The 13,618-nt window shown below is 49.9% G+C and overlaps 2 protein-coding genes across 3 annotated transcripts in view; one reads left to right on the top strand and one right to left on the bottom strand.

Moving 5' to 3' along the window:
- DPYSL3 (dihydropyrimidinase like 3) overlaps positions 1–1,945 on the top strand; it is a 39,003-nt gene extending 37,058 nt beyond the window's left edge. The window contains exons 13-14 of one of the 2 annotated variants that reach the window (XM_037398446.1): positions 614–776; positions 1,245–1,945. In XM_037398446.1, the coding sequence (XP_037254343.1) occupies positions 614–776; positions 1,245–1,333 (252 nt within the window). In that variant the 3' untranslated portion in view covers positions 1,334–1,945. The remainder of the gene's footprint in view (positions 1–613; positions 777–1,244) is intronic. The other variant, XM_037398447.1, reaches the window with a different exon arrangement.
- A 1,604-nt stretch (positions 1,946–3,549) lies between these two features.
- STK32A (serine/threonine kinase 32A) overlaps positions 3,550–13,618 on the bottom strand; it is a 34,982-nt gene continuing 24,913 nt past the window's right edge. The window contains exons 8-13 of the mRNA XM_037398449.1: positions 11,383–11,480; positions 9,627–9,743; positions 7,489–7,614; positions 6,443–6,571; positions 6,015–6,079; positions 3,550–5,610 (exon numbers count right to left, since the gene is read on the bottom strand). Of these exons, the coding sequence (XP_037254346.1) occupies positions 5,517–5,610; positions 6,015–6,079; positions 6,443–6,571; positions 7,489–7,614; positions 9,627–9,743; positions 11,383–11,480 (629 nt within the window). The 3' untranslated portion in view covers positions 3,550–5,516. The remainder of the gene's footprint in view (positions 5,611–6,014; positions 6,080–6,442; positions 6,572–7,488; positions 7,615–9,626; positions 9,744–11,382; positions 11,481–13,618) is intronic.

Below are 13,618 nucleotides of genomic sequence, written 5' to 3'. Positions count from 1 at the left end.
AGATGGAGGTGCCAAGAGACAAAACTGGGGCACTGTTAGCCCAAATTGTCTTCTTCTCTAATAACGGGTTGGTTTTCTGCTGCTGTTCTCACTGGACCCTGGAAACTGTGGCAAACTGGTGTATTCTGAACCTACGGCTGGGATAGCTAAGACTTGGGTAGAGGGCTTTGACCTTAGCGTTGATGATGTGCTAGCACTGGAGGCAGATGCTCGTCTGGTCAGCAGTGTGGGATGCGTGCCCTTGTTGCTGTCCTGCTGCAGCCAGAGTCTGGAGGGAAGTGCAGAGTGAAAAATGGAGAGACTGGGCAGAATGACCTTCCCCATCCATCAGCATACACCTGTGCTGAGGGGTTGCCTGTTGCACCAGGCTCTGCACACTCTGCAGGGTGGGAGGGAAGGGAGGCCCTCAGCTTGCGGTGGGTGGGGGGCTGTGCCAGGCTTCAGTGCTGCAGGGAGGTCTTGGGTGTTCAGGGCAGAGGGGGGTGCAGGGTTGGCAGTGCGAATTGCCTCTGCAGTGGGGCTGGGGAGCCAAGGATCGCTGGAGCGTGGAGCTGCCATCGGCAGGATGCTCCCTGGGAGCAGAGAAATGTCACTGTCTTCTCTCTGGTGACAGATGGCGGAGATGCATGCTGTGCCCCGGGGCATGTATGATGGACCCGTGTTTGACCTGACCACCACGCCCAAGGGGGGCACTCCTGCGGGGTCAACCAGGGGGTCCCCCACGCGGCAGACACCCCCCGTCAGGAACCTCCATCAGTCTGGATTCAGCCTGTCAGGTGAACAGATGTGGTGGCTGGGCTGGGAGAGCACAGAGCCACTGGCCATGCTGTCCCAGCCTCTGGGCTGGGGCAGGAGGCAGCTGGGAGATGGCCTGGGGTGAGCCGAGCATGAGTGGAGCATGGCAGGGAGAGACCCTCCATGTCCCTTAAAGGCCACGGCTGGAGCTGGCCCTCTGGCATGCTGCACCTTGCAGTAGAAGCAAGGCAGACTGTGGCTGTGGAGGTGCCGGCACAGCATCAGACCCTGCTTCTGCTGTGTGGGTCTGTTCATGGAGGAGTGTCTACAGAGACGTTCAAGCTGCTGCTGCTCTCAGGGCTGTTACTGGAGTTGGAGGGGGAACAGGTTGCTGCAGCCAGCCTCAGGATGCCCTTTGGCAAGACCCCAGGCTGCCTGACTGCTCAGTCCTGTGAAGAAAACACTCTTTGCTTTCCCCCTTCCTTTTGTGCTTTCTTGTCCTCTCCCAGGTACCCAGGTTGATGAAGGTGTTCGCTCAGCGAGCAAGCGCATCGTCGCACCCCCAGGAGGCCGCTCCAACATAACCTCCCTGAGTTAAATGCCCCTGCCGAGAAGGAAACAAAATCCCTGTTCAAGTGAAGGAAGAAAAATGGTACATTGGTGTTTAAGAAGGAAAAGCAAATAAACCTGTTCTGAAGAATCAATAAGCCTCAAGCCTTATGTTTCACAAATGCTACTTGCTACCTAGCTTTAAAGATACTGCTTCATTTTGTTTTATGCATAGCCTTAAAATTCTGTTGTTGTGGGTTTGGTCGGGTTGTGTTTTTACTCTTCCTTTCTGTATGCATGCCGCTCAGACAGGTCGCTCGGTTCAGTGTGTTATTCGTGTTAAACGCGTGTGGGATGCCATGATGTGGGACAGCAGAAACAACCCGGTGTGAGTGAGCCAGCCAGGCAGGTGAAGTGGTGGGGGCTGGCCGGAGCCACAGTGTGGGACGGGGAGGCCAGGTTCACGGGAGCTGGTAGGGGCAGGTGGGTCTCTGTCGTGTTCATGTCCTTTGTCTCCACTCAACGCTTGTTGGAGTTTCACCATGAGGCCCATGAGGGAGCCCAAATCATCTCTGTAACAGCTGTCACAGCACCTCATGTAAGGAGTTTTACTACTTTGTACACTTTATTAAAAAAAAAAAAAGTTGTTCCTTCAAACAACTCATGTTGCTGGTTGGCTTTTTTTTATTCCTCAGGCTGCTGCTGCTGGGCAGGGGTGGTGTGAAGCTGTGCCCTGTGGGCAGGCTGGGCTCCAGGAGGGGCTTTGGGCGGTGTTTGAGCTGGAGGAGCTGTGGTGCAGGGACAGGCTGTCTGGTGGAAGGCGTGGGGTGCTTGCTGCTGTAGGTGTCAGCGTATTGGTGTAACTTCATGGGCAAAAGCAAAGCTATTGGCAAAAGACCACATTGCAAGTGTTTGTAAAAGTCCATTTGGTTTGTCTGTCTGGTCTCTGGCTGCAGCCTGACCTGGCTACCACAGGCTGTTAATGGCCAGCAAGAGCTGCGCCTGTCACCTGTGTGGTGACAAGAGACCAGCTCCGCACAGCCCTGCCTGGGCCGTGTTTGGGTCTCCCCAGCTGGGGCTGGCTTGGAGGCTGTTTTCTGTGGGCACCTGTGAGTTAAATGCTCCCCTTTATCAAGCAGTGTTTATCAAACTGAGGGTCACAGCCTTGTAAGGCTTGCAAAGCATGCAAAAAACCCCTTGATTGTTTTTTAAATTTTACAAAAATTATGTGTCAATTTAGGCTATGCTAAATAAATACTTTTTTTCTTCCTTAAGTATTTGACCTTGAAATATTTATTTTTACATGCCTGCAACTCAGACAGGACAAGTTGTCCGTGCAGCAGCCCTTAAGGGGCCATGCCAGAATAGTTGTGCCAGGGGTAGGGAAACCTGTTCGTACTTTAAAGTTTTGTGAAGTCCTGCTATTAAGTAATTAAAAGATTTTTCCCTGTTTCCTGGTAGTTATTAAGCTGAGACTGTGCCTCTGTTTACAGAGGAAGTTGGGAAAGGAGAGATGGTTGTAGGAGTCTTTGGGGGATTTTTAAAGGTGCCATTTAAAGTACTTGAGTTTTTGGGGGGGTTGGGTTGGTTTTTTTTCTGTCAGCCAGTACAACAGTATTTATACAGCAGTCGTTTTTTCCCTAGGGAGGAGCAGGACTAGATTCCTTGTCTGTGGCTCCAGATGAACACAGGTGGTGTACGAACCAACACCCACACCAGAGCAAGGTGGTGATAGCTGTGTGCTGTGCAGGGGATGGGTACAGCTGTTGGCACAGAACCTCTTGACTGTGCCTGGCCCCAGACCTGGTGCAGGACTGGGCAAAGAAGAGAGAATCCATGGGAAGTGCTGCGGGTGCTCTGGCTAGCCTCCCTGGGAATGACAAGAGTGAAGGCAGAGAGACATGGAGACCCCTACTCGGCTCGGAAGTCTTATTGCTCAGAAGCAGGGGTGGCTGGGGAAGGGTGCTATTAATTGGGGTGTGCTGTGACTTAGCAGGGAAAGGTGGCTTTCCCCTTGCAATGACCCCCTCTGAGGACTCTTGGATAACCACTTACTGGTGAACTAAGTCCACTCCAGCTTTGCAGCTCCCTAGACAGAAGAGGGTCGGTTGTTTCCACACTAGCAATGCACAGCAATGCTGCTGCCCCCGCTCCCTGGCCCGCATGCACACACTGTGCTGCAGCTACGGCAAGAGCCTGACCTGAGCAAAGCAAACCAGGTGCTGGAAGGTGGTGGCACAGCACACCCATCTGTGTGCCTGCAAGGCCCTTGCCAGCTGGGCAGAGGAAAGCGGGGTATGCTGCATAGCGAGTGCTGCAGCCCTCAGTTCCTGCAGCCCTCCCTCAGAACTGGCTTCCCCTTTCCCTGCGTCTTCATGTGATGGCAGCAAAGAAACGGCTGTAGTCTTCTAAAACTGGGGACTGCTTATCTTTATTGTACACAGGTGGTGGTACATGCTGCCATGGCACCATGTCAGGAAGAGGATGCACAGGGCAAGTCGGAACAGGTCCCCTTGGAACCCAGGGAGGTGCTTGCACTGCTGTGCCAGCAGCCCCCCTGTACCCTCCTGTTAACAAAGGTATCAGGACCTAGAACCGTGTTTGGTGCCACTCGCATTTCTGTTAGAAATTATTGCAAAAAAAGTTTCTGCAAAGGCAGTGCAGAAACTGTCCCACAAGGGTTGAAGCTGGCAGGGTGGAGGCACAGAGGCAAACACCAGAGCTCTCAGCACAGAGCTGGGGCTCTCCAGCATCACCCACACAAACCAGGCTGCCCAGAGCATCTGTTCCCCAGAGTCGGTGGGAGAGGGCTTGGTCAGGACCCTGTACAGACCCATTGTGGCCACACTGCTCTGCCCTGCTTAGCCTTCCTGCAGCACAGAAATGTTCCTGATTCTCCACTGCATCCCCCAAGAGACACCACCGCCATGGAGGGGAGACCCAGGCATCCAATGCAATCCATGGGAAGGCTCACATGAGCCTTTCATTTGCTGTTGCTTTCATTCAGCTCTTCGAGTTGATCAGATTTAGCCAGAGAAAGACAGGAAGGCACAGGGGATGCAAGGAACGCCTCTGGGTAAATGGGAGGCAAATAGTTCATCACAAATTCATTATATTGCTGACTATAGGAAAAAACGTGAAATAAGGACATGAAAGCTCCAGTCTGCCAAAGCATTTAAATAATGACATCATTCCCAGCATTACTGTAATAGAAATGCTTTGGCCAATCTCAGCATTGGCAAAGACCGCACCAGGACTACAAGAGCTGCTTAAATCAAGAATGATTTCAGTGTTAGAGAGATTAAAAAAGCACAATCAAATTTACCTCTGGTGTTGGAAGCCAAATCCAATTGGATTCAGTGAACTGCAGTAGTTTAATGTGATGATCAACGTTTTTTTCAGGTGGGCCTGGAAAAGCAACTGGATGCTGGTTATTTACCAGTGCCTGGTTGTTACCTCTTTATTTCTGCATCTGCTTGCATGCTCTGACCACCCACCACGCCAGTCCTGCTCTGCGAGAAATGGGAACAGGAACCAGCATGGAGAGTGGGGGAAGGGAGGGGAAACCACTGCTGCCTCCTCCCAGCAAAGGAAGGAGATCGATCAATCATTGCCACTTCCAGCCCTCCGTGCCCACACTCACGGGGTGTTCACAGGAGGCATCTGTAAGCAAAGGGCACCTTTGTCACTGGGCACTGGTGGTGACCCTGCAGCTGAGAGAAGCTTCTTCCAGCTGGAGCAACCAGCAGTGAGCCCATGGGGAGTCCCACCCTCCCCAGAGCTTGGACTCACAGCATCACCAGGACTGATGGCAAGCGGTGACACCGCTCTGAACAACACGCACTCAGCCCTTCAGTTATGCCGTTGGCAGCCGCCGCGCAGGCAGCGCCAGGGCTGTGATGCCGGCTAGCCGAGCCAAAGGGTGAGTACTGTCATCCACGATCACACAGTCACATTCCTGCCGCCAAGAAAGGCAAAATAATAGGAACAGAGTCCAACTGACTGCGGGGAACGGCGGAGGCAGCACCCATAGCCCCTCCCGCACACCCAGGGTCTGCCGGCCGTGGGCTGGAAGGCAGAGGGATGGGTGTCCCCGCTCCCACCCGGCCACCTGCCCTGGGCCATCGGCACTGTCCCGGCAGCAGCAGGTGAGTTCGGTGGCCCAGCAGCATGAAGGTGAGTGGGTGGGTGTGCACTGGCCCCCAGGACAGCCAGCAGGGGCTGTGCCGCAATCAGAGGTGGTTGTTCTGGTTGTCCTCCTTGTAGGCGCCTCTGCTTTTCACCAGCACTATGGCTTCCTGAGTGTCGCTCCGGTGGTCTCTCACCCTTAGGGAGAGAAAGGGTGGGCTGAGCCGTGAGGGAACACCAGGCAGTGCCAGCCACGCAGCGCCACGGCTGCCCACGAGCATCCCGTCCTCTGGCCGAGCTGCCACCCACTGCATGGCTGCACCCTGCAGCTCCAGGCTCCTGCAGCCCCGAGCCACCCCAGCCCCCAGCCCCTGCAGCCCTCCGAGCCCCCAGCCCCAACAGTAACAGTCCGTGTGCACAAATGAGGCAATTAATGCAGCTGGTGGCCGTGTGCCCAGCCGCTGCCTCAAGGCCAGAAACGCTGCCTCTGCCCTGGCAGATGCCCCTGACCCCCCTGTTCACCAGGGTGCCCACACCCCGGCTCTGCCAGAGGCCCTGACAAGGGCCAGGGTCTCATACACTGCCTCTGCATCAGGACTTACTTTTCTCTGTTGAAAACAATGAAGTCCCTCTGGAGCATCTCCAGGTGCTTTTGAAGATGGCAGGTCTTTCACATTCAAGTAGAAAAATAAAAACACGAGGAATAAATTCACAGTTGCCACAGAAAGACATTACAAGGACAATTTCAAGGAGACGGGGAGATGGCTGTAAATCTTAGCTCTCATCTTTAGCCCCCCAGTGGGGAGAATGGCATTGAGACTCTCCTCTCATACCAGACTGGCGGGTATATATGCTGCCTTCCACTCAGGGGAAGATATGGAAAAGTTTTGGGAATAAAGTTGGTCCCAAGGGAAAAAAGTGGTCTGTTTAAACAGTTTGCTGTGGTCTTGCTAGATAGCTAAATGACAAACAGCTTTCTTGCAAAATGAGGGACTCCCTTGACCACGTGCTTGTACCTGCGTGCTCTCACCTGGGAGGAATTGCTTTTGCTGGTGTCTTTCTCCTTCTTAGCCAAACGCTTTTTTTTCTTGTGAAGAGGTTTGGATTCTAGGATCATTTCTTCTAGTTCAAAGGTTGGGTCACAGTTCAGTCTGCCTTTCTGGAGGGGAGAGAAAAGGTGGCCCTAAGTGATCAGAGCCTGCCTGGAAATGTGTCTCAAACTGCACCGTGCCTGGGAGCTGAATTTTGTAAAAAATAAACTAATTACAACTGCACACATAGCCAGAATGCCTGCTGTACTTCTTACATATTTTATCAGTTCCTTCAGCCAGGGGACATTGTCAAGGTGTGACAAGTGCTCCTTTTGTGCTCACTGCTTCTACTCTGCCCTTTGGCTGCTTTGAAGTGACAGCAAGGACGGGGTGTCTTGGCTGGGAGGAGTGCAGCAGCCTGCAGGACTGGTTTTAAAGCAATAGCAAAAGCAATAAACCCACCACAGAGAAAACCAGCAACTGAGGGGGGAATAGATAATAAATATTTATATTTATTAAAAATATATAATAATACATTAACAAATACTCATAGCTTAGCCCAACTTTTGTTTGGCTGAAAAACAGTCAGAGTAGCACTGCACACCACAGTCCTTGGATTATTTTCCCTAAGGGTTATGTTACATCTGTGCTGTTTTAATCCAATTAAAAAAGGATCAGAAACAGTAATCTACTGTATGTGTTATTTTACTATGAACAATGGGCTTGTTAGGGAGAGCCATTACGGGAAGGAACAATTATGGCAGAACGGCGGGTGCCCTCCAGGCTGCTAACAGGGAATGTTATTAAAAAAGCAGATTAATTTTGGGGCACCCACACTTTGTAGTCATCCCCCATTAGTCTTTACTACACCCACAGGAAAGTGAGAATGTCGCCCCGGCCTCTCTTTTCCCCCGTCCTCAATGACATCTGACGTTCTTCTGGAAATGTTTAAGAATGTCCCACGATGTGGTGCCAGGTGTGAGGGCAGGCTACAGCGTGTAAGACTTGGGCACACTGAGAACCTTGTAAAATCGAATTGCCTTACCGTGGGAATGAATCCTGGCATGATCCTTTTCTGGAGAACAGCATCCCAGTTCACATCAGACAGATACGGGAAGTCCTGGATATCTTTCAGCTGAGAAAAACGCCTCTCAGGGTTCACCTCAAGCAACTGCAGCCAGAGTTAAATGGAAGAGGTGAGAAAGCAAGACCCTGAGATTCGAAGTCAGAGATGAGGTACTCACAGAAGTGCCTGTAGCACTGAGCGGGGCTCAGGACCGCTGCGTTATCGCCCGCACTTCAGCTGGGTGCCTCTCCTCTGTGCTCTGGCTCAGCTTCCCTTTGCCAGTGGATGCCAAGGGCTCACAGTCTTTAACTCTATTCATTATCATTTTTACAAACAACTTTTACCCACGTTATAGGAGCCGGCAACAAGGCAGTACCATGACATTAAACAATTTGCCCAAGGTTAAAAATAAGCATTTGTTTCAGAACGGGGAGTTAAACTCATGCCTTTGTCTTCCCAACTTAACACCGTATCAGAAAATCATCCCCTGTTTTCCCACTCTAGTAATGGAATATTCGTAAGTATAATTCCAGTGTGAAATAATGCATTCACACAGCTTATTTTCAGCATTTTTTTTTTAACGTTGCTGTAGGAATTACTGCTGTGGAAAGAAATGATTGAGGTTTGCCTCCAAAGTTCAAGGATTTGACATTGCATCAACTCCCGATAGCATGCACTCCAAAACCTAGGAGGAAAACCAAACCACCCAAACCCTTGGGAAAGGGGTGGATGAGGTGACCCCCCCAGCCCCACCACGGGGCACCGGCTGTGGGCAGCCAGGGCACAGAGGTGTGTCCCCCAGGTCGCCCCCCGCGCAGCCCTGTGCTCCCATCAGCTCTGCAATCCCATCCTTACTTGAGCAATGAGGCTTGGCGAGGAACGATTATTTACCTTGAACATTAATAAACACAGAAATTCACAGATGTCTGAGCCAGGACAGAACCACAGTGGCCTCATAAATAATACATCTGGCTGTTAAACCAACTGCAGAGGGGCACTGGGAAATTTAATTGTGACATTGCATTATTTATTCACAAGGGAACCTATATGGCTCGCGGCACGCTGTGGTCCAGGGAAAAACTTCCAGCATAACAACACAGAGGACATCTGCAGTAAATATCTCTGTATTACTGTTAGGCTTAATGAAATATTAGCTCTATTTCATTTTAAGCAAATTGAGATATTCTTCAACTTTCTTCTTGGAAAATACGCCATTGGTTCTGTCTCATGCAAAGAATTTATGTCTCATTTTCATTTAAAACTTTTGAGAGTATTTCATTAGAGACGGCAAAATACTTCTTCATACTGTTTGGAACAAAAAATAGATGAAAGCTACATGAAGTACTACTATATTGCCTATACTCATTTGAAAATTAGAAAACTATTTCCATGCTATCCAAAACACGCAGCTAGTGCCGTTATGCAAGGTTTGGCATTTCAGCTTTGCTGCCACTGTATGCAACCAGCGTCTGACACTGTCAAGCAATAGTTTTGTTTATTGAAGCTATGGCTCCACTTCAAACATGATTTCAGCTTCAGAATGATTCCAGTAATGATTTTGAAGCAATTTTGATAACAGCTTTACTAAAAAAATAATTACAGCGGTGCATAAACCACATGGCACGGAAAGATTTCAACAGCATCAGCACTTCTTGCAAATCTTTTAATTGTTGGGAGAATTTTTTTTTCAAAATAAAAAAATGTATGCTGTTTTTTGGCCAAATTTTTCGACATATACATTAATATCTACTTCTAAGTTACGTCATTCCATAGAGACAAAGTCAGAGGAGGAACTCTGGAAGCAAAGACTGCGTGTGACCTTAGAAGAGATGCATTAGCAGCAGCTGCGCTCGCCGGCACAGATTTCATCCCACCAGCCCAGGACGCTGTACTGCTAACTGGTTATTACACTAGTGCGGCTACAACATTAAAAGCTGACTATTTATCAGATGGCACCATCTGAAGGTCGCTAACACTGCGTCTGGACACAGCTTGCGATGACTCCCCACAATTTACTGCAACGGCTACAAAGCACGAGGGCAGGTGCTTTAGCAGGTGCCCAGACAGGACCCACATGTGGCAGCCCCTGCGCCAGGCGCTTCCCTGGCTGCCCTCACCTTTTTGATCAGTGCTACCATGTCCGCAGACCAGGCAGCAGGGTACATCACTGTGGCCGTCCTGAACACGTGAGCGATTTCATTTGTGGAAGTGCTGGAGCGGATATGATACGGCCTCTGAAAAACGCCACAAGGAAAGCGTTTTAATTTATCTGCTTTGTCAGACTCCTTGGGAAATCTTTTTAAAGCAAAGAAGCTACAAACGGTCTCTGCCTATTCCTCGGGCCTCCTGTTGAAAGTCTCCCCATGTGATGGCAGCTCAGTTGAAATAAACAAAATAATAATATCAGTAAGAACAAGGATCACTAGATATTTAAACAGCACAACAGACAATGGGAGGAACACCCACAAGTTAGCATCGTTAGCCAGCTTGTGTTTGCCCAGCTGTTTCAATACCTGTGTCTTGCAGGGGTATCAAAAAGGCTTTTTATACAGCTGGTGCTGTGGCTAGAGCACTCCCAACATTCCCTGTAAAACGTGTTGCTCTTTTCAGTTCTTCACTCATGTTGGAGACACCACAAGTGAACAGGAGCAGGATTTCTCCCACCTGTCAAACTGGCTGAAAAAAACATGTCCCAGGAGGGTTACAAGCACAGCTGGGACACCAGGCTGCAGGATGACCTGTCCCTTTGGAGCACAGGGCTGCCCCAGCCCCAGCTCAGCACCTGGCCACCTCCAGCTATAGGCAACGTACAGCTGGCATGACAGGGCAGGTGAGTCACCTCCCGGTACAGCTCCCAGCTACAACACCACTGCCCACCTGGGAGGATTTACAAGGGTAGAGTGTTCCCATTTTGAAAGATTTTTGATTCCCATATTTTTACAGTGTCTTGGGAGGGTAAGGGTGTTAAATATACATTTAAAAAACAGTAGATATAAATTGTGAGATCGAACCAGGTGCATTATACTTAATGTGTACTGGCACTAGATGGACCTCAAGGTCTCCCTTCACCTCCTCCCCACGGTGACCACCACTGGTGCCACCCTCTTACCACGGCTGTGCCATCAGCTGGAACACCTAACCATTTCTGCTCCCATCTGCTTGCCATCAAGTCAAAAGTCAACGTGATGAACACTCCTGCCATTCATTTAACATCACAAATGGAAAACTCAAGTATTATATTAGTATGTTTACAGGGGGCACATGGCTTCAGATACCCAGCAGGTCAGACAGCCACGTCCCCTTAATGTGTGCTACCTGGGTCACTCACAATTTGAGATACACAAATTAATTTGAAAATCTGTTCTTTAATATATATTCATCAAAACATCTTTTTTAGACTTTCTGTGAAGACTGATGATAGAGTTTCTTAAAAAGGTGTTTTGCATGCTCGTACCAAAAGAAGTTTCCTAGCTTCACAAGATTTTAAACAACCTTTTGCTTAGAAGAATGTAATTTAAATAATTTTGTCCCACTTTTTTTACACTACACTTCTAAAACACTAACCTAGCCATCTGTCTGTGAGGCCCCCAACCCTACCTGAGGTAGAAGCAGACCACTGATGGGGCAGGCAGGGATTATGCGTTATTAATAATTCATGCATTGCAGTTTGTGTTTACTCAAACTGCTCAATCTCATTACAACAGCAACGAGATTTTTTTCAAGTTTTCTTTTTTTCCCCACAGGATGGGAACTCAAAGCCAATTATATCACAGACCCAACTTCAGGCACTGCCACTCGCTCGCCTTGCCCAGCTTATGCCAACCCAGAGCTTATGCCAACCGGCAACGGGGACTGGAGCCACGCGCACCGTACCCGGGTCCTGAGCAGCTCGTAGGCAGTGACTCCCAGTGACCACCAGTCCACAGCAAAGGAATAGCCGGTGGGTTTTGCAGAGTTAAACATTTCAGGTGCTGTAGAATACAGAAAAGGAAAAAGTTTGCCTTGCTGCAGTCTGGAGTGGAAATGAGCAACACAGAATGCTTGACCCGTGCCGAGAGAGCGTCCCTGCTGCTCTGCCCTGGGCACAAACCCGTGTCTTACCCTTCACCTGCCTTTGCCAATTTCTGCTTTTTTCTCCAGACCAATGGCACATGGCTGTAGATCGGCGCTTTACCAAAACACCGCTGCAGTGGGCATGAACCAGAGCGCAGAGGTTTCCCTGGGGCAGTTCATTCTGTGGTCTCTGTCAGGTTCCCCCCACTCTCAGCCTTGCAGCGCAGAGGCATCCCACCGCGCCCGCTCTGCTGCTCCCTGCAGCCACACTGCAGCACCCACCGGTCCCATCCTGCCCAGCACTGCACACCTCTCCGCCCTGACCCAGTTCCCAGCACCCCACTTTGCCCAGACACGTGCCTACCCTGGGAGCAGCCACCCCTTGAAGCCCTGACCCCGCCGACTAGCCGCATGTGCAATTAGCACTGGGAGGAACATTTTCTACTGTCTTGAAACCCAAGCAAGCGTTTCAGCTGCTCTGCCTTACTCTCCCCACCGGTGGAATGGGACTGCCAATAATTTCTGCTTCAACAGACTGTTACAAACCTTGATTGATTAATGTGCATAAATGATGGGATGGCCTGGAGAAACAGGTTTGCTACCACCTTGGTAACTGGAATGTTTAACATTCAATAAACACAATCCAATTTGTTTGGATTATAAAATGCTTTATGTGACTCCTGTAATCACCAAGAGATTCATCAGGCCCCGTTCGCTCCTGCAGTATACAAAGCACTGAAAGCCCAACCGTCTTGGCGCAGAGCCCTGCCTGCGCTGCTGTGCTCCCGGGTGCCCTAGAGCCCCACGGTCCCCTCCACAGGGATCCCAGCACTTCTCTGCCCCCAAAGCCCCAAAAGAACAAACTCTTTTTGCCAACACAGAACTTGCTCGTTACCTCACAGTGAACGTGCTTCAGAATAAGGACTGACCCTAATTCACCGAATCTGGGCGTAAAATTGGCCTGAGCATCTCCTCACCTCCCCCAGCTCTCTGCCCTCAGCTAGTGCTCACTAGATCTTCATGCTGGAAAGCTGTTCCCATCCCACTCCTATCTCTGTTTCATATTTAAAAGTACTTCAGTCTGGCAGAGCCTAAATACAGCCTCACCCAGTGAACGGAAGTGGCTCTTCAGAAACATTAACATGCAGCGTAAATGCAGACATAGTGCCAACTGCACCCTGGGCAGGGGAAAGCAAATTTTAACTGCGCAAAGCCCGAGAGCCACAGCTTCTCAGAAGGAGGTTACCAGGCTAGCAGGCAGTGGGCCGAGGCATAGGCTGAAATGTGCTTTCTTAGCCAATAAATTTCCCTTTCGAGAGTAAGGAAAAAAAAGTACTGCAAGATTTTGGTGTCAGCTGGGAGGCAAGAATTGCTCTACACAAAACCAAAACAGGGAGCATGTTTTGTGTGTGTTTTTCTTTTTAAAAGGACTGCACCAGTGATGCAAAGGTGAAAGATCAACTCAGTCATCTTGATAAAAAGGAGACTCCCAGCAGATCACCCTAAGGGACTGGGCTATGCAACAGCTGTAGGGAGGCTGCATTATTTAGGCCTGAGAGGCAGCATTACGGTATGTGAAAGTATGTATTTTGTGTGTGCGGGGTTGTAGCTGTACCGAACTGCTTTCAGTTAGGGAAGCTGAATTTATGGTTACAAAGACTTTTCTGTGTCCTGTCTGCACAGGAGTTCTTTTAGCATTAACTCAGGGTGTTTCTCTCTGGTTCACCAGCTGCATGCCCTGGCCCCAATTCCTCCCAGATCTGTCACGGTTATTTTGCTCTCTGTTTACTACCTGTGCTTGTGCGCTAAGTCTCAAGTGGGTCTCTTGCTGTCTGAAAAGTCAGCTGCTTCACTGATTTGGACAGTAAGTGAACGTAAGTAAGTCTTCTGTACTCCCCTTATAAAGCAGAAAAGAAGCAAAATTTTTTGAGTACTAGGGAAGTGAGGTCTGCATGGGGGGCAATCACTGCGTGCCCTCCTTCCATGCGTGATGATTCGCTCATGAAGGCTGTTCCCCCAGCCGACCCCAGACTGCCACGGAGCAATCCACTGCTCC

The sequence above is a fragment of the Falco rusticolus genome, chromosome 8 (genome assembly GCF_015220075.1).
Source record: "Falco rusticolus isolate bFalRus1 chromosome 8, bFalRus1.pri, whole genome shotgun sequence".
NCBI classification, from domain to species: Eukaryota; Metazoa; Chordata; class Aves; order Falconiformes; family Falconidae; genus Falco; species Falco rusticolus.
This window is presented reverse-complemented; position numbering and strand designations above follow the sequence as displayed.